Source organism: Coturnix japonica, chromosome 5 (genome assembly GCF_001577835.2).
Source record: "Coturnix japonica isolate 7356 chromosome 5, Coturnix japonica 2.1, whole genome shotgun sequence".
Lineage (NCBI taxonomy): Eukaryota > Metazoa > Chordata > Aves > Galliformes > Phasianidae > Coturnix > Coturnix japonica.
Genome location: NC_029520.1, coordinates 33,721,065 through 33,745,402, shown reverse-complemented (window position 1 = coordinate 33,745,402; position 24,338 = coordinate 33,721,065). Strand labels below are relative to the sequence as shown.

Below are 24,338 nucleotides of genomic sequence, written 5' to 3'. Positions count from 1 at the left end.
AATATTTATGTACCACATTTACTTTGTTTGAATAGACTGGATTTCATTTTGAATGGAATTATAAAGAAAAAAGCAACAGGGGTACTATGCTTGAAAAAGGCATAGTATTGAATGAGACAAAAGAGCTACACACCTTCAGATATGCATCAAAACAAAGACATGAGCATTAAGCTCATGTAGGTCTAAGTTTAATTTTCTCTAGAATGCTATCATGAGAAATTTGAAGTAGATACCCCCTTCCCTGTAGGAACAGAAATTTTAAAATGAAAAATGTACACCTCTGATGGTGACATTAATAGATGAACAGAGATATTCGTAACATCAGAACAAAAGATGGGACAACCATAATGTTCAGAAATACAATTGTACTGCCTAGAAGCACAGTTATGATCTGAGTTGAATTAGGTGCCCTTATATTTTGTGTCCCAGTACCCAAATCATCTGACAAAAAAAAAAAAAAAAAAAAGAATAATTGTTATGATCTGGTGTTTAACTTGTAATTAGTCATTACTTAACACCTGCAATTTAAAAGCGTATTGCATCCTACTCTTTTAGTTAATCTCATTACTCTATATAATGAGGCATAACATAAATTCATCAAAGAAATTGAAATGCAATTTCACATTCACTGCCTGAAAGTTAGAGAGGAAAGAAAGCATTCGACAATCTGAAAAAACAAATGAAGCATTCAACAAGACTACTTGTATTTGAACAGGAAACTCTGATGTTTTAAAAATCATCAGTGCTCAGTTCAAACTGCAGACACCGTGTTTAAGTTACTCAATCTATTATTTTGCACACAGTTTGAACTGCTACCATGCTTCCTATTCCTCTTAAAAATAAAATGGTCATAACACCTTAAGCAGGTTTTCATGGACTATACAGAAGTTTTAAACATAGACTCTGCAAATTCTTACTTAAAACCACTTTTCTCAATTGAACACTAGCTATATAAAGTCCTTGTCACAGAGGTGTAAAATGTGTGCAATTTATTGCAGTTTTATATATTTCATGAAACATCTAACATTACTTCAATAAACATTTTAGAAGAACACATCACTTGATTGTAAACTTAATGTTGACACCATTGTACATCTGAAATCCAAGGACCAGATACTGCAAATCTTTACTGGTTCACCAAACTTCAGTATGATAAGACTCTTCTCACTTACTGTTTTCCAACTGCAAAGTTAATTTAAGGTTCTCATTACAAAGCTATGTCCTCCAATTGGGAAACTGAAAGGCTTAATTTAACCAATCCACTTGAAAAAGATATTTGAAGTGCTCGTTTTTGCATTGAATATGAAAATATTAAGTTCAGTTTAGTTCAGTGTAAGAATTTTTTCTACGAATAGAAAACCACAGTTTGGGAACAAATAAAAGTAAATATAAAATACCTTTGAGTTTTCACTGTCAGAAAAATGTGAGAAGGACTGGCATCTTCTCAGCACACTTTCTTCCTATAAGTAAAACAAGAAATGAAATTAAATTGTATCATAATATAATAAACCAAGTTTTAGTTGTTTCAGATATACAAATACTCAGTTGAATCTCACATCCTTTGGTAAGGAAAGACTGTCCTGTGGGATCTGGGTTAGCTTTTACCTACTTCTGTCTCTCAGATTCATTTATTTAAATGTTCACAAAGAGTTAGCACTTTGAAGTGAATAGCATTGTCTGATGCTTCAGGCTCTCTGTGAAACCTATGTCTCTCATTATAGCATTGCCTCTAAAGACCAAATGCATTTAAGATTATCACAATTTTATAAACGGACAGACTCTCACTACAACTTACATTTGTAGTTCTTACCTACAAACCACCACAGAATTTCTTGACTATCCTTTAACATTAATAGTACCTTTGGAGAAATTCTACATTAAAAAATTTGCATACTTGGAAATATTCTTCTTCCCCTGTTCTCCTCCTTGACTCTTGCTGGTTTTTAGATGGCTGTATCTAGTGGAACATCCAGTAATCTTTCCTGTTGTGCACCCCGGAAATCTCTTATTTACATTATATTTACATTATAACTCCTACCCCAAATGCAACTAAGAACCATCTTGGGTTCTAAAACATGAAATTTAGTATTTGCCATATACTCAAAAATGAATCAAATTTAAATACTGTTCATTTGCATAGTTTTTAGCAGTCAACTATATGTAATAATATATTGCTTTATGACATCAAACTCAGAATTGTTTTGCTAAGCTTAACTGCACTCAAAAAAAAATAACGCGACACACACCAGTAAATCACAGAAATCAAGATCAGCTCGCTGAGTTTCCAACTCTTCTTCATCAGAAATTAAAAAGTCTTCATAAGTTATATCTTCAATAACATTGCTCTGAAATATGAATATATTTGCATGTTTAAGTACATAAATCATTATTATTTGTCAGCTACAGAAACCATACGATAGTAACAGAGAATTCAAGCCTATTGCATATTTAAGCTAAAGAGATATGATGGTCAAGATCAACATCACAGAAGCCATTTATCTTAAGTTTCTGAAGGACAGGCAGTGGAACATTATTTAATATGATTAAGAATGACATGGTGCAAAAGGGGCATATAACCTGAAACAAACAGTTATTGCTACCTCATTCTCTAAAGTTTTTATCTGTAGCCTTGATAATTTATGTCAGCTCATGGCAGTCCGTATAATAACATTAACACAGCTTTCATTTCAGGTAGCAGTAAGGCTAGGAAATAGGAAATTATCAGGTTTATTCCTGCTGTTAATTAATCCAGACATAGATGTGCTATACATCTTGCACGGGGGTGTGAATTGGTTGTGAGAGACAGTTTTTTCTGTAACCTTTGCCATTGGAAGTTGCAGTGTACCATGAATATGAGCATCCAGTAGGCATGGGCTTTCATATGAATGGCTGAACATAACCAGACAGAAGATTTTACATTCAAGAAATTTCAAACTTCAAAAACATTGGCAACTTATAAAATAGACTTTGTTAGATACTGTAATGTTATTAAATTTTGATACATATCAGAGCCAGTACAGCAGAAGAAAGCCTGTGTAAAAATACCCTTACATTTATGTTGAATGCTAATAAGCAATATAGAGTAGCAATCAGTAGTTATTCTTAACTACTACCAAAAACTTTCTTATTGTCAAAATGGAAATTAAATACTATTTAGTGTATATTAATACAAACTGTACATTGAGTTACATACCATACTTATAAATAGTGAAGCATTACTAAAGTAGCAGTACAATACATAACTACTACATTTATTAAATATACCATTAGAAAATCAAATATTTTTAAAAAAAGGTATGTTTTTAGAATATTTACCTCATATTTAGGAAATAAAATATCCTTCATAGAAGAAATAGGAGCAAAGAACTTTGGTGGAATGGGAGCCCAAAACATTTTCAGTGCTTCTGGATAAAGAGAAACCTTCAGAACAAATGGAAATCAGTTATCAACTGATAAAAATCAAGTTTATTACTGTCAGTATTGAGTCCTTATCACCTAATAATTCTATTAGGTAATAAAATATGGTCTTGTACATTATTTTGTAATAGAAAACACTTTAAAGTGCATCAAATACAATGAAATTTAGTGAGTTACAGGGCTCTGCCACCTGAAAGAATGACATGGTTTGTAGTTTTAGTAGTTTTATTTGTTAATAGCACACTAGCAAAATATTATTAGAGGACAAATTAAGAACTGAGTCATGAGATTTTAGAATAACACTCTCAATCAATAAAGGCCTTAAACATCATTATACTGCATCTTGTCAAATGTAAAGTTTATGGGTTTTTTTGTAGATGTTTCACGCATCAGAATAACTAAAAAATATTTCCAAAATATTGTGCTTCACTTACAGAATTGCATAACTATGTGACATAATAATTAAAATTATTTCTTACTTTCTCTCCTACCAGTTGAAGTTGTGCTTTATTAAGACTATAATCAGCTTTTTGGCACTCAGCTAGAGCTACTGATGTATGACGTGGAAGAAAATGAATCCCATCTTTCTGATTATTCTGAAACAGTTCTGAAGCAGGAACTCCTTCAAAACAAATTCTGCAGCAACATATAAGATTAATATAAGATTATTTAAATTATTTGGATGCTGTCAGGTTTGAAAATGGTAAAACAGAAAAGTAGGTAATTTCTAATCAAACTAGAAAAGCTTTTATTTTTTCAAAAGAAAAGAACTGAAGGTTGAAATAACATATGCAAGGAACCTGCTGCTAGGCCTCTAATTTAAGACATTCATAATTAGGTCTATGGTGTACATTACTTGTAAATGAAGTCACAATTTAACAGTAACCTCTGAGTATGAAGTGCATTTTCACCTATGACAAATACACAATTTAAGTATATCTGACCATAACCACAGTACTTGAATGCCCAAGAGAAATTATTTCAGCAGGAATGTTGTGCTGGTTTTGAGCAGTATTTTTTGTGATTACTTAGGGACAGGATTCTGACTGTTTGCTTGCCCTTTATTATTTTAAATAAACTTACCTGTGGCAATCACCTTGAAAAAAAAGATTTCACTTTAGAAAGTCACTGCAGTAAGAAATTACACATCTTAATTTCCTATCAATGCTTCAGTTTCAAAAATAGTGAACACTTAAACAACACAAAGTAACTCATTTATTTACATATGTCCATAAGCGTATATAATCCTATAACTTATCTTTATTTCCTTTGCTCCTGGCACCTGAAAAGCCAAATTTAGATCTGAAGAACTTATTGCTCCTAACAAACTAGTAAAACTATTTTAGAGAACAGCAGTAATCATTATTCCAGATCTAATGCCATTCATCAATTAAACATGTCTTTTACAGGATTTATGTAAAAAATGACAACAAATATATTTACCTATCAGATAGTAGAAAATACATCTGCATATTTAGCTATTCTTGTTGTTTGACAGTACAAGAATTACTTCTGTTGTCACTTATATAGTTCTTACAAACACAAAATATATTAAACATTTCACCTATTATTATATGTACAGAGGTACAAGAAAATATAATTAAGTATATGTATGAAAACTGTATATAATAAAGTGCTTATGATATAAATACAATTTTTCTTAACATGTTGGCATATGCCAACACTGACATCTACTGGTGTTAATCAGGCTTGGGGTACTTTATAAACACTAAATAATGAAGTTTCCTTGTATTTTTGTGGAATTAAACTGTTTGATTCCTGCTACTTGTAATGCCACTGTCAGGTGTATATCTGCTGCAGTGGGCTTCATTCTCACTTAAAATAGAAATGTGCTGCATTTAATCTAGGACTTATCAAAACACTGTAAAAGGGAGTGGCAGGGAGGTCTCAGTATAACTCAGAACCAGCCATTTGATTTAGCAAACAAAATGCCTGTGAAGTACAACCCCATGTTGAAAAGGAATCTTTAAAATGCAGTACGAGTGCAGAGAAAGACTGTAGACCTGAAAGTACTTCTCGAACTCTTTCTGGAATGTTCCTCTCTTGAAGTGGAAGCTTTGAAAAAAGACCCATTTCTTGTAAACTATGAACTGAAAGCCTAACTTTTGGCAAGTGTCTGGCCTTCCTAGTTTTTGTTTACATTTAAGTACTTGGTGGTTCTGACTCTTCAAGGTGAGAGTCTGTATAAAAGGTATGTCAAGATGTAATACAAGATAGAGAAAGGTATAAAACAAATCAAAAGATTCTTCAGCATTTGACCATCTTAAATGAACAAGGTAAGAGTTGTCACTCTATTAAGGCACTTGTCATAAAAAGTTCTCAATTCACTGAGTTTCTATCAAGTAATAAAATGTGAGTTAACGTGAAACAATATTCAGGCTTCTCATTTCTAGAAGACAGAAACAACATGAGGGAAAGCACAATGCACTAATAATAAATTCTAATAATACTCCTATTCCACCTGTTGGTTAATAAATAAAAATTCAATCATAACATTTCTAGGATATCGAAGCATTCCTGCCTGAAGGGATTTTAACAAAGATAAGGTGAAACTAAAAATCATGTTAAAATATTGGCAAGATTTCTGCTAGGAATAGATTTGACCATCCATATATGATATTCATAAACATATATTCTCACTCTTAAGTCTTCATGGCTTTCTAGTAGCATGTAGCTTGAATAGTAGCATGAATGAATTAGTGAATGAAAAGTTTGTTGTTTTTTAAGCCTCCAGATGTTTTTCCACAATGAAGATAAGGCTTGAAAGCAAACTAACTATTGCTTTATTAATCTGATCCACTAAAAAAAAAATCTTACCATTGTAAGCTTGCTTGACAAAGTCATTTGAATTTTACTATCAAACACATAGAAATCATGCTTACTCCCAATTAGGTTATTTGTATTCATGAAATTAGACAAGTGCCAAGAATTGATCAGCAATAGATGAGAACAGTATAAATAAACTCAAATTATTACCGTATAAATTATACCTGTTACATGCAAAGCTCACATAAATGAAACAGTTCTTAAGAATAGTAATAGTTTGTGGCAGATTATGCCACTAGATGGCAGCGCTCCAAAGAGTTTAGTTTTCTAGTTTTTCTGGATCAAACAAATTTGAGTAAGGACTTGATTTTTGTTTTTTTTAAAGAAAACAGGCATCTTTTAAAACTTCTCATCTGTGGGAATGTAGATCTCCACTGAAACCTTTCTTCTGACACACAAGGCTCAGGTTCATCCTTCACTAATCACCTACCCCTTGAAAACAAAACCATTTTCTCCTTCAAGCCCCCATCTTCCTATAGCTTCCGCAGTTCTTAGTTTCATTCCCATCTCTTTACATTAAAGTATCCTATCCTCTACCCACTTCCTCTATTCCCAATCAAATGTACAAATAAACACCTTGTACAAGTTGCCTCTCCAAAGTAATGAATCAGTATGATTCATAACTATTCTGCCCCAACAAAAATATCAGACTACCTACTTCCTAGGTAGCTCAACCTATGCCAATGTTAGCTCAACAAACCTGAAGTTCAAGGATCATATGAGCCTTTGCAATTCTCATGTTTTCCCCACTACTTGCTTTCATCATTATGATGAGCAGCCCCATCACACAACAGGTAACATTCACAACATTCCAAAGTTAAAGTCTTCTTTTAATCTCCCTAAAAAGCTAGAAGGCAGTATCTAATATCATATCTCAGTTCTGCAGCATCTGTATAACACAGATAAGCACCACCTTGTTCTATTCACTCATTTTGTTGTTCTGTTCTTGTTCATTCAAAGTGCTACTGCAAAGGTTATAGCTCCTTGCTTTGAATGCTATTCTTTGAAGTAACAAAACAAGAGTGCTAATTCAAACAAGAGATGCTCCTCTGCTTTCAAAGCTCTCAAAGATCTTCCTTCATCTGTTATCTCTAAATTAGTAAAGCTGTGCCAACTGCTGTTTCTACACAACTTCTGACTCTATCACTGCCTTCCTAAGGGTTTTATTTTCTCCCTTTATGAACACCTTTTTGCCCACAATTAAATTGCCTCCCATGCCTCACAACAGATCACTACAGACATCAGTTTATTTTCTCAGAATTTCCTTAAAGGCTATTTCCCCATGACCTGCAGAACAATTAATGGCCAGGCTACTGGCCACTCCAGGAAAAGCTGACACAAACCAATTGGAAAGATCAGGGCCTAATATGAAATAATGCTGTGCTTGATGATTGGGACAATCTTGACTGCATCAAAAGAATTTAAGATCTAAAAGCTTTCATACAACAGTTTTATGGATTCAGATTTTATGGTAAAAGAAACATTATGACAAAGCCATCCTCTAAACAACAGCAATAAGACAATTTCATTAGTGTTCCTGCATTAAAAACTCAGTTCACTCAAGGAAACTCGGGATATGACTCAAAGAAATTAAGTCTCAATTTAAAAGCTGCAATTACTGAATAGTTCAAAAGGTACTTTTTCCACTGCTGTACACTGAAATCTTACAGCTACTCTCAAATTTGTCTAGAATTAAGCCTCAGCTACTGAGCCTGTTAAGTTTTCACTTAGCAAATTCTCTTGCAACAGAAACTATGCCACATAGGCAATAAATTAAAAGCATCTCTTATTTCTTACATTAAGACCAACACAATGATCTTTTAAGTGTCTTCATACAGAACAGGCATCCAAGTAAAAGAGAGGCCACAGACAGGAACCCAGATTTCTGCTTACTCCCCAAGAACAGCATTTGGAAGTCTCTGCTAAGTGCACAGCATTCCTACAAACCTGCACATGGAAGAATGGCAGGCACCTACAGGAAATCTATAGCCCCTTTCCTAAACTTAGACTCCTTAGAGACTGCAGGCAGAAATTTCTCACCATTTCATTTTCCTTTTCTAAGACAGTCAATGGGAAAGGAAAAAAAAAAAAAAAAAAAAAAGAAAAAAGTAACAATTGACAATTTCAATCTCTTTGTGACAATTTTGACAATTTGCTATTGAAGCACAGAGCCCGGATATGAGAATTCATTGCTTATCTGAGGATTCAGACCTTACTCACCATGACATGATTTGAATGTTCTGGGTGCAGGAAGTTGTGCTGCTGAGCAGAAAAGAATGCAAAAATCATGTAGCCAGGAGAAAAAACAAGTGGTGGCATGATTGCCTCAGTTGTAAGAGCACTTACCTGGAACAACATTTCCAACCCCAAAACATTTTCTATGTTATTTAAAATGGAGGAGACACATTTTGATGTACATACTTGAAGGCTTGAGACTATTACGTAGCCATCTTCAGTTACTTACCTTTCAAGAGTGCAAAGCTCTTCTCAAAATTACTGCTTTTCAGTATACAATCTCCGCTCCTATAAACAATGACTCCTATTCCCTATTCCTAGCCTTATGACCTTGCATTTGGCTGCACTAAAATGCACGCTTTTCAAGGGAGACCAAGTTAACAAGCTACACAAATTGCCCTGTAAAACTGACCTGTTCTTATCCTTATTTACCTCTCTATCGTTCTTTAGATCACTACAGACTTTACAAGCAATGATTTTATATTTCTGGAGCTGGTGCAGTATAGAAACCTTTGGTTGCAAATTGTCAGTCAAAAATCTTCAGGAAAAATTTGAGTGTAAAGGTTCTAGATTTAAGATCTTTGTCCAGAAAGACACAGAAAAAGGAAAAAAGGTAATTGAAATAATATGGGGTGAAAAATGAATATTCTTTGTGTTATTTAGTCTTATTTCACATTATTTTAGCATAAAATATGTTAAGAAAAGAAATAAGGATTTAGGAATTCAGTCAAATATAAGGTAATGCAGTTATCATGAGTACCTCCTACATATGCAATTAGTATTGTTGACCACAGGCCTATCCAAGTAGTATAATATGTGCTTAACTTTGTGTGTGTTGAACACAGAAAAACTACATTAAAGTTATGCTTGATGCTAATGCTAAGTGCTTGAAGAATCAGGATCAGTAAGATTATCCATATGATAAAAGGTTAGTGACTGTATATTTCATACCTTCTACTCTTGCAGTATTTTACATTCATAGGAAACCTACTTCATTTGCTCAACACTGCTTATGATTTCAGTGGGACCTCTCTTTAGTAGAGCTAAATATAAAAGCTCAGATTAATAACAAACTGCAACACATTAAAGTTTATGTATAAAGTGACCTTTATTCTTAAAAATTAACACCACCTTTTATTTTCCATGCAGGATAAGACTTAAGACCTTTCAGCTGTATAATTTAAAGCATATCTTACAAACAAGGTTAAGAAAAAAATAAGCCTTTTTATTTGCCACTTCTGCAAAACTACTAAATACTAAACACCACTAAGTTATTTTTCAAAATATAATCCCTTAATTTACAAAATTAAATCATAGTAACATCAATAATAAGTTCATACCTTTTCCATTCAGCTAGTTCTTTCAAGTAAATATATTCAGAATATATTGATTCTTTCTGCCTGTTATCTATATCCTCTGCCGTAAACAAGATATTGTGACCTCTTCTGTCTGAAGTATGATAAATTCTCGAAGCCATTTGTAGATACGGAGGCAACATAAAACCAGGAAAAGCCGTACACAGATGATGAATGCTTCGATTATTTTGATGTCTGCAAAGGGGGGAAAAAAGCCTTAATAACCATTCTCTGAACTGTAAAAGTATGCAACTTATCTAAACATTACAGTGTGACATCACAGACCATAGGATATAAATTGCTAAAATAAATACTTGGCATAAGTTACCTGGTAATCCAGGTGACTTCTACTGAAAACAGAGTTAATATCATCTGGAGTAGGGGTTGCAGTGAGGGGACCCACACGTAAAAGCAAAAACGTAAATGATAATCTTAACTTTAAAGAATAACTGCAGTAGTCAACATTAATTTCCCGAAGTAGAGCTTTCATGCTGTCAGCCTTGAAATCTTAAATTATCTAAGTAGCATACATTTCCAGCTTAAACTGGGTATTTGAATGAACATTAAGTGTAACACGTACATTCATCTGTGCGTTCTCTCTCATGACTGAATACCACATAAATACTCTTAAATCTAGGAATTAAGAGTTGTAGGGTTTTTTTTATATATGCTATCACTAATGATTCAATTCAGCTGTTGATTTTAGAGGAAACACAGTACCTTTGATATCTTTAAAAAGTTAATAACTTAAAAAATCTACTATTTAACCCACCAATCTAAGTTGTGCTAAAAGTGATGAAAGTCTATTGACTTCTACAGGCCATGGATCAAGCTCTAAAAACAGTCTGCAGCTACTGTATGAACTCTACAAAGTTAATAAGTATCTAAAGGTGCAGACAGCTACAATGTGAAAAACAGAATAGAAAAAATATCCAAGCCTTGAAATGCCTCCCCAAATACACACTACTTTAAAGTTCATAAATAGCAGCATATTTAACAGAAAATCTTTAATGAAAACGGTTAAAAATCCACTTTGAAATTATACCGATTAGCTTTCAGCTACAACTTTTTTCTATTTTCTTTCCCTTAAGTCCTCCAACATCTTGTCTATTTTATTAATAACTGTCTTTTTTTAATAAAGAGATTATGAAAGGGGAATTAGTATTTTTCCTCTACTTTGTAGTTCATACAAGACCAATTGAATCTTGCAACATATACTCAAGTTAATATAAATTCTTTTTTAATGTACTTACCGTTCCTGAAGAGCAACAACAGTAAAAAAAAGTTTAAAGAAACAATACATAAAGAAAATGGACAAAAAATAGCACAATAGAACAGCAATTTGACTTGCAATTAAGAGATCACCATATCAGTTATATTACAATCATCTGAGTCCTGATATTTACAGGCACATGACAGCAAAATATAAACGAGTAGCAATGAAATAACCTTTTAGTTTTAATTAAAATTTTAAAATATTTTTTGTCAAGCCATTATTCGTTTAATGCAATATATGTAACATATAGAAATAATGTATTGAATAAAGCCACTTCATGCTTCAACAGGACATTTACACCATAAACTATAATCCAAAGCCTCCGCTCAAATTTGTGATTCTTTTTCCTAAATGGGAACAGGAATTGAATACAATTTTAAGGTTAAATATTTAAAATGAAATATCCAGTTGGAAAAGCAATACAGAATAATAATAATACTAATTAGAATTTAAGACTTACAGCAATTCCATATTGTGAAAATGATTAGTGTGTTTGGGTTTTGTTTTATTTTTGAAGCTAAATTCATACATTTCACAGCACAAATGAAAACAAGCAATTGTTTCAGTGTGTAAAAACAGATCAATGCTTTAAGAAGTAGATCATGCTAATTTAAAATAAAAAAGAAATATTTCACTATACTTTTTAACTGAAGAAAGAAGACCTAAGATGAAATATTTTACTTCAAGATTCCCTAACAGTTCACTTTCTCTGCAAATCAATACATGTGCATTTAAAAATAAAAGTCGGCAAACAATTCAACTTTGAACAGTTGGAGTAAAATATGTAAACAAAAGTAAGCAAAATTAAAGTCATCTGGGAACCCTTTCACATAAATTCTGAAATTTATCATTCAAACAGGTTTTAATTTCCAATATCTTAATTTTTAATATCTTAATGGCAGTATAATTAATTTTCTTTTACAGAAGTGGATCATTTCATTGAATTAACTAACTGAATGCTTTATGAATGTAAACTAAAATATTCGGGGCATGCTGCAGGTAAAGGTGAGTGTTTTTACAACGCACACTCTTAAAACAGACTATTTATCATTCTTTGAAAAAGTGGACATGAAGAAACAATACTACGTGTGTGGCCTACATTACCCTTCATTTAATGCACTAAATACAGGTTTTTTAGAAAATCACGCAGTTTCTGCACCATTGATAATCTGACAGTAAGTATTTATTGAAGGTAAAACACTCATTGTCTGTTGTCACTATTTGTTTTAATATATAATCTTGCTAACCAAATGATCTTTAAGCAATGCAGATAAGCAATGGCATGCAAAGGGTCACTTAAATGCCAATTTGACTGTTTCATAAACTTAAGCATTCTTTTCCCATGACTATTCTCAGCTACTTAATTGAAAGTATTATCCATTTACAAACTTCAGACCTCCCATAAAAAGGCTCTCTTCTGTATCCAATAGACCATTCAGGACCTTAAGAACAACAAAAGCTAATAATTAAAGCTGCTTCTCTAGCTCTTTTTTTTTTTTTTAAACCTCAAAAAAGAAAGAAGTGAAGAAGCAACTTATAGTATCTAAGCAAAGCTAGCCATAAAGATCTTATTAGTAGTGAACGCCATAAAATTGAGGAGTCTCACTCAACATGGGACAGAGAGAATCAGTTAAATCAGGACACAGGCTATACTACTTTTGTAATCTGCACTCCTACTAGAGAATGACAGATGCCACCTATGACAACAGCAAGGTAATAAGCAGTTGTCCTTAAATTACTGCTCTGTGTAAAATCTCCTGAATTTCTGACAAGCACTGACTGTAATACAAATTCAAGATAATGAATTTTTAATACATCTTCTCTATTTAAAGATGATGACTTACAGCTGGCATTGCTTATATTAAATTTGTGGTATTTTCCATTGTTTGTTTTTAATTATTTTGATTAGATTACGCTTGGAATTGTATGGACAAATTCAACCCCTGAATAAGCAACTTCAGTCTCTGCTGCAGTCAAGAGAAGTTCCATCTGCATACAGCAAGAAAGAGCAGGCCCTCTAGATTTTAAAAACTGTAAACCAGATCCACTGCAAGGAGATAAGTAGCAAACAAACCACTACACTAAACTTGATAGTTAGATGATAACTTGCTCAGAATTGGATGTTTCAGATCCAGACTTTGGGAGATGGCATTATTTCCTCTCCAAACTTATCTGCCATTGTATATATTTATAACTCAACACATTTCCAATATCAATTTCATTATAATGAAGTAAGATTAAAGTATTACTTGACATTTGAAGCTTGAGTGGGCAGGAAAGACAAACACTGTTGCAAGTTGCGTTCCTCTCGTAGATCTTTCTGAATCTCATCTGGTTTAATTTTTGATATCGCTTTTCCTTCCACCCATAGCACATCTGTGGATGAAGCCTAAGATGTTCACAAGCAAAAGATAAACACAGTGTTATAGACTGTAAGCTATACAGATATTTTCATACCCACTCCAGAGAAGAACAAGAAGCAACGGTACACAAGAAACCCTGACTAACAGAAAACAAAATTCAGTTAAACAAGAGTAGCATATAACTACTGTCACTGAGCAGATTCATAAAGTTGAGCTTCAAAAACTTCAGAATATGCTGGGAGCCATCAGAGTATAGAAGAAACAGAAGTCCCTTCCAGCCTCAAGCATTTGACAACTCTGTTTCCTGCATGCTGTTAAACATCTTCATAAAACATACTGACTGCAACCAGTAAAAAGGATTCATCTGAACTTCACTGAAAAGTTACCATACATAATGCAGCAAAGCAAGTTCAAGAAAATTAAAAGCTATAATCATAACAATGAAAGACAGAAACAGAACACTGTGGAAAACACATTTAAATTCTGCAGTACTTACATTAAGTAGAACCAAATGATGTTTATCTTCCCAGGTGCCTATCTTGGAAAGTGAACTAAACATACATTTGATGGATGTTGTTACAACAGCACTGCTAGAGCATTACAGGAGTGGCATGTTGCCCAAAATAATACTGTCTAAAAACCACCACAGTACCCCAGTGCTGTTTGACTAACTGGGGCAGTGCTCTGTTGGCCAACAGTACATCTTAGAATATGTAATTTTAGTATATTTTCAGATAGTATAGAAATTACATGACATAACATTGACATTGTATTGTATATTGTTTACACATCATTTAGCACCTATTTCTGTAACCAACAGTTCTATACATACAAGGGTATGATTGCAGATAAATTTCTTACAGCTACCTATGGCAAGCATCATTGTTAATTATATAAAGTCAAGAACAGACAGTATGAATGATCAGAAAATATTTTGACCTATTGACAGACAAATATTGGAAGGACAACATCAAAAGAACATTGTTTCTAATTTAGAACAATTCTTTTAATTTACTGTTTTCATTCATGCTCTTCAGCAGTAGCAATCTAATCTAACAGAAATTATTATGCTTCCACAAGCAAATCCTTGGCTGTAGAAGAATGCCTGTCAACTGGAACTGCTCAGACCATCAAGGGTTTTACTTCACATTCACTGTAGCTCCAACACAAAACGCAGCACCAGGAATGATGTGGAGTTTGTTATCTTCCTGTAACTCACTCTCAGAGTACCCCACATCCTTCAGCACTTCAGAACAGGTTCTTAGTTATCCTAAAACTGATGAGGAAAATTGGTCGCTACTGTTCTGGGCTGCTAAGGGTATGACTACCACTCTCTCTCTCTGCCTTTCTCCATGCCTTTTGAGAAGACACAATCAGAGCTAATCTACAGTCAGTGGAAGGAGCTGAAGAAGCAGCTGACATAAGGCATTACACATCTAGAAAAATTCTCATTTTGATTAGATCTGTCTTATTATGATTACACCTAGAAACAATCTGCTCTCCAATAATATGGAGTATCTCCAATATATCCAATATCTCCAATTTCTTGTTGATACCAATATCTGTCTCTCATCCCCTTTTCATTCTGTTCCCTTTTATTTTCTCCATTTCAATACCTCTGTCTGTCTTAATGTACCCTACCAAACTTTGCATTCACCTCTATTTGAGTTTAGGCCAAGGCTACTCAGTATTATTTGCATATAAAACTGTCTAGTGGAAACATCCCCCACTCTTGCTAAATGTGTTATGTGAAGAACAACCAAATGTAGTAATTTTAAGGCAAAGTAATCATTCACATAGAAGTAGCAGAAGGAAGCACAAGGAAGCACATGAAGGTTGTATCCTCAAGATACCAGAATTATTAAAACTGGCAACATACGGCCAAAGACATTTTTTGGTCTTTGTAACAAATTTGTCCTGCCTCTGAAAACTTGGTATATGTTCTTTACTAGAAAAGCTTTAAGAAGTTGATACTAAATGAAGGCTTTTGTCATTTGTGAAACATCACATAACCGAAAGGATGTTGATCATTGTGCCATTTTCCAAGAAGGCACACAGTTGTTAAATGTAAATGAGGATTCTATTTATACACTGTTTCATTCCTAATCTTTCCAATCTCATAATGAAAAGCCTAACCCAACATATGACCGAATGAACCTTAATTTATTTTTTCCTCTAACATTAAGCTACAAGACCAGTATGGAGGTCTGTATTATAAAAGAGCTTTTTTAAGTGGCAGGTGGTAATAAATAAATAAATAAAACAGCTTACAAAACTCTGTATGCTCTAAAACATCAAAACCTCAAGCATGAGAAAACTAATCATATGTCACACTAGTACTAAGCCTGCTTACCTGCTTATTATACGTTAACAGCTCATCTGTAGGCTGAGATTCATTTTCTGCTGCTCGAGAATCTTTTTGAACTGGTGTCTTTCAAGGGAAAGGGAAAATCCATAAGAGATGAACATACAGTATTTTCTTAAAAGACACTTTTATGCTCCCTGACAAATAATTCATAATAATTACATTACATTCATTAATTCATTAATCAAATGTTCAATTATTCTTTCATCATACATGCATTTTATGAAGCACAAGGATCACTGTACCTATTTTACCTTAAGCCAAATATTTCTTCGATCGAGAACTGGATTTACACAATTAATATACGAATAGGGAAAAGGTTAACAATGGTTGACACTAAATAATAATATGTATAGAGATTTCTTCTAAAAAGTCTCTTGTACAAATTATACTTCAAAAATATATCAATTAACATACATCAGAAATGTATATCAATATGTATAGATCCTTTAAAGCAAATAAATTGTTAACAACTCTAAACATTAAGCAACATCTCCAAAAACATCTAAGCTTACAAGTAAAAATTTAAAAACCATTTGAATGCAAGACATACAGTGATGGGCATTAATACATATGAATATCAATGAATATTTTGTAAGTTCACTGTTCTAATCCTTGTGCTGCTTAATAAAAGGGAAAATCTGCATATCCAGAAGCTGAAGAACCAAACCCTCAAAAAAAAGGAAAAGACACAAAAGGGATAGACATAAAAAGTATGTTTATGATTTATGAAGTTCCAAAATGTTTTCAAGCATTATTTCCTTTCCTTCCCTGTTTTATCAGTTTAAAATATGATCTACCTATCTTAACAACTCCACAAGCAAATAGAAGTACAATTAACTTATTATATTTCAACATTCCTAGATAATGTAGAATGTTACCAGGCTTGCTTGGTGAAAACTTGGCAGGACTTCCTGGCTAGCTTGAGAATCAGTTTTTATTTCCTTACATTCAACTGGGACCTGCAGCACAAACCAGAGGGAAAGAAAACATAGTGCAATTCATACTACCTAAAATAATAAAACAATATCAATCAATATTCATGCAAAAATTAAAGGCTGGGTCTTTATTATTTATATATATTTTAAAAAATACTTGAAATCAACATACACATGCAGAAACAAACTTAGGCTTTTGAAAAGACTTATACACATTTCATTCCTTATTTTGTGCATTGTCCAGCCAGTAATCTAAAATTTATTTTTTTGCATGCCATACTCAATTTAATTTTAACAAAACATGTAATAAGTGTAGTCTGAGTTGCAACATTGTTTTGCTCACATATTAGAAAATGAAGAAGATACAAAAGGAGTTCTTAAGCAAAATAAATAAATGGGAAAAAAATCTTCATTGCAGAATATTGCACACATTGGTGATTTGATTTTCACCCAAAGCCCTAGGAATTAGCTACTTTTGACAGAAAAGTCAGAGCATAATTTTTTTAACAAGATCCTATTACATATACTTTTCATAACTGTGAGGGTAAGGAAAAACAAAGAAATGAAACATTCTAGATTAAAATACAGATCCAGCAATATCTTTCCAAACTACATCAAATAATCTTCCTTTTCTTTGCAATGTGAACATTTTCAGACACAGTGACTACAAAAGACAATCAACTAGACTTCATCTCACCTATATGGAATTCTTTCCCTACACAATTTATTATCTAATGCATGGATTCAGAGAATTTTTCATATACCCTTTCACTCAAACAGACTGGATCAAAACTGACAGAATAAGTAGATTAGTTTTACATGTTAATTTCCTCATCAAAACCATCAAAACTATATGAAAAAGCAGTATCTTCATGTTCTTTTAGACTCCTGTACATGCCACGTGACTGCTTTTCTTTGCTGGGTGTGGTGTTCTCTTTTGTTCAGTCACCATGGGAGAATTTCAGTCACAATGTTGTTCTGGTATTTTAATATAACGTGTACTGTGTATATATGTGCTATGGGTTGTGTGTTTATATTTTTATATTTGTGTTTATATTAGCCAATTCTATTCAGAAATAACAGTGTTGAGACAATGGCAACTCTTAATTCCTGTGGTTCCATTCTCAAGCATTCTGCTGATTCTTTCCACACTGACAATTTGTGACAGAAAATTTTATTGTGCCTTAAAATATAACACTGTTTTACTAGCCATAGCCTTCTTCCTCATTGTAAAAAAATTATTTATGGATCTAAGCACCTTCATAATTCACTGGAAACCATTGCAACATTTTTAGTCATTTTGATATGTCTTTGGTAACCTCAGTTGCTGAAGACACTTTGAAAATCTTCACATATAGAAAATTAAGACTCTTTAGTGTTTTTAATAATTATCTCTAAATTCATCTAACTAAAATTTTTCAGCTTCCCATTTAATAGTTAAATGCTTTTAAAATAAATTATTTTCATAGAATTCTATGACAGTTTGGGTTGGAAAGAACCTAAAAGACCATCTTGTTCCAATCCCCCTGCCATGGGTAGGAACATCTTCCACTAGAGCAGGTTGCTCAAAGTCCCTCACCTCTAGGGACATCTGCAGCTTTTCTAGGCAGCCTATGCCAGTGTCTCAGCACCATTACTAATTTATTTATATTTAACCTAAACTTACCCTCTTTTGGTTTAAAACTATTACCCCTTGTCCTGTCACTACACTCTCTGATAAGGAGTTCCCCCCCATACTTTCTGTAGACTCCCTTTCAGTACTGCAAAACTGCAATGAGGTCTCCCCAGTGCCTTTTCTAGGCCAAATAACCTCAGCTCCCTGAGCCTGCCTTCACAGGAGAGGTGCTCCAACATCTTTGATAGCCCTGTTCCGCATTCACTGCAATTGATTGCTCTCTAGGCAAGCACTACTGTAGAAAAGATCCTGATAAACAGGAGAATAAATATAGTCTAAATGTGTGATCATACAAATATTCTAAAATACTCTTTTAGGTTGGTGAACTTGCACAGATTATTAATACAGGCATTGGTAATCATCCTGTATCCCTTTGATAAATCTTGAAACACTTATGAAATTACAGTCTATCAGATTAAAATCAGTTTGTTCTCATAACAGCATCCCACCAATCTAATCAGGAGTATCCTCTCCTTTGTTACACTTCAGAGTAAAAAGACAGTCCATGAAGCCTGCAGCATTTCTTACAAACAGAGGTGATTATGTGGTAATTATGCTAATAAGCATAAAGAACCGGGATACGGGAAAGTGACTGTTGATACAAATCTCACAAACTGCACAATTGGATTATCTCTAATTAGTTACTTGTATTGGCAGCTCTGGAGAGATAAACAGATTAGATTCCAGAAGTTCCCAAACGTATATCATATACTAAGCATTTCTAATTCTCATATCTTTAAAAAAAAAAACACCTGTATATCTTTTAAAAAGGATGTTATACAACACTTGAAGTAATATAGGAAAAAAGAAAAAAGAAGAAAAATCAAACATAAATCCAGAATTGGTAATGTCTACTCCCAAAGACCGACTCCCTTAAGCAAGGGTAGACAATACCACTGCATTTGCTCTTCCATGATTAATCTTATTGAGTATAATCAGTAATATGCAGTTACAGAATTAATAATACAGTAGAAAAAATCATAGCATAAAGCTTCACTGTCATGATTCATGACCTTTTTACACAGCTAAATGAAACCAACTGAAGTCTCAATCATTTCCAAGAAAGTCAGAAGACACCTTTCAGCACTTCAGAAAAATATTTGCAGTCAGCTGCCTACTGTTTTAGTAAAAAAAGTAAAAATACATGATCTGACATATAATTTTCATGTCAACTGAAATACAAAGAACATATACAGTAAATACTTAAGATGTTATAAAGTGATGAGCAAATACTTGTTTATATTTGCTTGTAGCTAAAGCAAACAAAACTGTACTTTTGGGAGAGTACCAATACTTTACAGAGAAAGCCCCCACCAGGCCTCACTTTGTGTTGAGTAGTGGCAGAGCTAGAGACATATACCAAAGCAGAAGTCTATTTTATGTTTGTTCTTTGATGGCACAGTACACTGTATAGTCATCCTTTAATAGAAGCATTCAAATCTGATTCTATTTTTCCAGAGGGGAAAAGAAGAAAATGTATTTTCTTTTAGTTACCACCTTCACATGCTCATCTGAGATACCAAAGAATTGATCTGCTGAAAACAACATGCCAGCTAAAGATGAGTTGCAAACTCATCACTAAGAAAGCTGAACACCAAGAAAATGTATTTCTGGAATGAATATAAACACCCTCCTATGGCTACTAAATCCAACATATAACTTGACAACAAGATACTTCATGGGTAGCAAAATGCCCCAAAACAACAAAGTGACTCCAGGCATTGGAAATGATATTCTGATTATAATAAGCATTTCACTTTTTAACAGAAAACATGGTAGGAATAATTATTTATAACCAATTTCCTCCAGGGAAATAGGGCTACTATTTCCTGGATACTAATACTAATGTCCCACCAAGCTGGCATCCTATTTCCCAGGTAATGTTCTTTGTAACACTGTGGAGAAAAAAAACAAACAATGCTCAGACTCCACAGCAACAGCATAAGCTACCAATACTAACCAGTCATTAATTCAAAATGAAAAATAAGATGAATACTTTTTTTTTAGGGAATGAAAATCACATTTAATTCTGAGAGCTTGTTTTCATTTTAGTAGTTCTGTTCTATTTCATTTAATATAATATATTCCTTACTTCATTAGAGAAGACAAGTCCTGAAGCTCAATTTAAAGCAAACAAACCACGCATAATAATAATAAAGAATTGCTAGAGTCTTCATCCTATTTGTAAGGTCACTTCAGTTCAAAAAGATGCCAGGTGTAAATGCCTTTGATTAAAAAAGCACAATCAGTATCAGTGTCATTCATCTTCATTTTCCATAAATCCATATCTAAAAAAACCCAAACATTAAACAACTAACAACTGGACCAGAAAGTCATCACCAAGCTTAAACTTCTGTTTTACTTGGAGTTTGATTGATATGTTCAGATATCACAGTACTCCAGAGGTCACTTTCAAAGCTCAGAGCACAGAAGCTCTGAATACAAGCAACAGAAAACAACTTCAGATCAAGAACAGTAGGACCCACCAGAGGCCAGATTTTTAAAATCTTACTATAACACAGAAAACATGTTTATAAATTAGTAAGACAGGACAAGCAATGCATTACTAATTACTAATGGTTTTCCATGTCTGGGATTTTCTTTAGTCTTCCTTATTTCCCAGCGTCCTCTGATGTGTTTTTGTAGCCAAAACAGATGGCAAACTTCAACCAGACTTAAGAGAACAGTCTCAAATTATTACGCTCCTAAAAGCAGAGTAAAGCAATGAAGAAGGATCATATCAGTGCTGCCATGCTAAAAAAAGGCTTCCCTGATTTCAGCCCCAAATACACACCAGAAAATACACATAGTAACAGACATTCTGAGTACCTGAGACACACAAACAGCTCTGAGAACAAAAGTAAATCAAATCACAGGACATAAATCTATTAGAAATGCAGTTTCAGACTATTGCTGCTCACAGACACAATTGAATTAAACCAGTTCTGCATTCCTTTTTGTCCTGATTTTATTTTTACCTAACCAGTCTCACACTAAGGAACATTAAGGTACTAAACTTGCATTCCATTTGAGATACTCTGTGATCATAAAAGGTAGCATTTTAATAGCTGTAGGAAACAATTTTCATCACAAACATTTCCTAAAACAGACACATCAGTCTTTCGTAATTCCTTGCAGTGGCAGCTCCTGCTTAAAAGTAGTTGATCCTATATGGGTGTATTCATTCTACAGCACCCATCACAACAAATGCACAAAGTACGATAGCCATTTTCATAACATGAGCTTCAGCCCTTGTGAAATAGTTCATTCTAACAAAACCATTACTCTTGCTCAGAGAAGACAAAGAGCTATCCGAGAGTAAATTACTAGCGAGTCTAAGTTACTAGTTAACAAATAAACCAGCAATAACAAAAGAGGCTATCTGGTGAAAACCCAGAAAAGTCTTCTGTGATGTTGATGTTACCGGTGTAGTACTGGTGCCTCTGATTGTAATCTTACAACAGCTGATACAATCTACCTAACTACAGCAATGAAATTGTTTTCTTGACATTTCCTATGCCAAACTGAAAGATGCTTCAAGTATACTTAGTGCACTTCTTCATCTCTTAGACTGGAATATGCCATCTTAAAAGGGGGGAGGGGAGGAGAACATAAAGAAAAAGCTGTATATGGGACACTGCATACACTAATACAACTCTCAAACCAAAGGGTTTATGCTTTAATAGATTTTAATGTTGACTCATTTTCACTTTTTAAGGAAATTAAAGATCTGGCAGAAGAAACAGAGAAGAATATTCTATGGTACATTAGCATTTTTGTCTATTTGTTTTGTCTGGCTTTTGTGTTGTAGAAGCTGGAAAAAAAAAATATACGACTCCTATAAAAGTAATATTTACCTAAGACAAAAATATTGCTCTTGTTCTGGTTCACCTACTTCCATTTTTATGTTGTATTTCTGGCCAAGAACACTCTCCGGGAGTTCTTTGATCATCTGTTCTGAGGAAGATGGAGAAGTAGACTGCAGGGAAGCAATTATTTCATCAACAGACCTTGCAACCACTTTCACAGGCAATGCTGCTGTGGAAGTAGGCTCTTCAGGTTTGCTCTGCTGGAAGTTCTCATATATTTTCCAAGTGTCTAGTCTAGTCACATCTCTTACCTCTTCCAACTGTTCCCGAGCAGACCTCACACTTGGCTGCTTGCTTCCATTTCTCAGCACTCGTTCCAATTCAACATGTAAATCTTGCTGCTTTAGTTTTGAAATCTCTTTGCTTCTCTTCTTACAGCTTTCCCTGGTTAATTTTTCCTTCCTGGGAATGTTTTCATTTCTCTCTAAATCTGCAGAGCCAAACTCATCACTATCTTTAATCACAGGACCTATTTTCTCTGTTTTATCACTCCTTAAGTTGTAGGGAATCATCTCTAGCATATAGTCTCTATCCTTTACTTTACTAACAGCTTTTGTCTTTTCTAACAAGATCGGGGAGTTATTGGTGTGAAAACTTGACCTGCAATACCTTGGCTCCTGAGGTGGAATTTTTTTAACAGTACCTGCAAATGATGCTATTACTGGCAGCTTTATAATGCAACCTTCTTGGCTATGAGTGACATTTTCACTGTTAACTTTAGAGTAACTTTCATTTTTGTCATCGCTGTCTTCTCCCAGAGTCCTGTTTCTATGATTCATTACCCTGCGACCAGAAGCTTGTTTTTTCATTTTTCTTTAGAGGATATCCTTACTTTCACAGCAATGAATTAATCAGGTATATTTTTATGTATATTCATGACAGGCTTATGTGAACTCTTTGACCTCTGGAGAGGATAATATTTTTAAACAGTGCAATTGACCAGGTGTTAAATCTTGCACATGCTCACATTTCTAGGAGCATTACTACAGCTAATTTGATCTTCAGGCTGTCCCACTGAGATCCCCTGCATACAGCCTGGTGTCCTGTAACCACAGCCAGCTCTTCCAGATAACTCAGTTCAAAGTGCTCATGTTTTCCAGCAGTTCTCTCCTGCAGCATGCACCCTGTAAACTCAAACAGAAATGAGTTTTTATACTTTATATACTAATGCAGAAACCAATCCTTTTAAGTGGTCCACGTTTTGCTGAGGTCCCCATGGATTTCATCAAGACCACCATGGATGCATATAACCCAGCACCAGTGACCGTTATTACCATTCCACCTAGGGAAACAACTGAAGTACTGCTACCTTTGGGAGCATAAATCATAAGTCGCACAGAAACTCCCAGCAGAGTAAGAAACGAGGCAGGCTGAAGCTCTGCACTTACTAAAGTAACTACAAAGGCTTTCCACCTACAAATACAAGTGACCTCAGGCCCGACAACACCCCCTTCTCCTCCCACAGCAGGAAAAGTACCTCCCACGAGGACACACCAGCAGTCACGACACCACAAACACATCCAGCAAACACAGCGCAGCCCCCGAGCCCTTTAAATTCCGCCGCTCGCCTCTCCCCGCCCAGCGCCGCGGACGGAGCCACGCCGCATCAGCCGCACGGAAGGACGCGCTCCGTAACCGAGCAACCGGGAGGCACGGGGGCCAGCGGGGGGCGAGCGCCCCCTGCCGGAGGGGAGGACACCTGCGTGCGCCACGCAGTTGCAGGTGCGCTCCTGCTGTCAGAGGCTCAGCTGGGGCATAAAAGATAAACCCAGCTGCGTGTGCCTGGTTAACCATCACCGATAGCTTTGTCAGTTATTAGCGGGATAGGCTCCGTGCAGATCTCATGAAGCGTTAATGTGTCTGGAAGGCTGAAACAACTATCTTAGAGGAATTGTGGGAATGATGGCCCGTGTCAAAAATCACCAGGTAAAAAAGAGACAGAAAAACAACAAAAAAAGCAAAACGTAAATTAAAGTGTGAAAAGTACAGGCCTACAAG

General features: G+C 34.4%; 1 protein-coding gene across 5 annotated transcripts in view; it reads right to left on the bottom strand.

The window, feature by feature from the left end:
* TTC6 (tetratricopeptide repeat domain 6) overlaps positions 1-23,933 on the bottom strand; it is a 49,915-nt gene extending 25,982 nt beyond the window's left edge. For 2 of the 5 annotated variants that reach the window (XM_015865044.2, XM_032445022.1), the window contains exons 1-11: positions 23,818-23,933; positions 22,592-23,464; positions 22,367-22,423; positions 16,740-16,820; positions 15,847-15,924; positions 13,380-13,519; positions 9,840-10,049; positions 3,897-4,053; positions 3,316-3,420; positions 2,247-2,345; positions 1,398-1,460 (exon numbers count right to left, since the gene is read on the bottom strand). In XM_015865044.2, the coding sequence (XP_015720530.1) occupies positions 1,398-1,460; positions 2,247-2,345; positions 3,316-3,420; positions 3,897-4,053; positions 9,840-10,049; positions 13,380-13,519; positions 15,847-15,924; positions 16,740-16,820; positions 22,367-22,423; positions 22,592-23,149 (1,548 nt within the window). In that variant the 5' untranslated portion in view covers positions 23,150-23,464; positions 23,818-23,933. Of the gene's footprint in view, positions 1-1,397; positions 1,461-2,246; positions 2,346-3,315; positions 3,421-3,896; positions 4,054-9,839; positions 10,050-13,379; positions 13,520-15,846; positions 15,925-16,739; positions 16,821-22,366; positions 22,424-22,591; positions 23,472-23,817 lie in introns of all 5 variants that reach the window. The other 3 variants (XM_032445021.1, XM_032445020.1, XM_015865045.2) reach the window with 3 other exon arrangements.
* Positions 23,934-24,338: the final 405 nt, after the last annotated feature.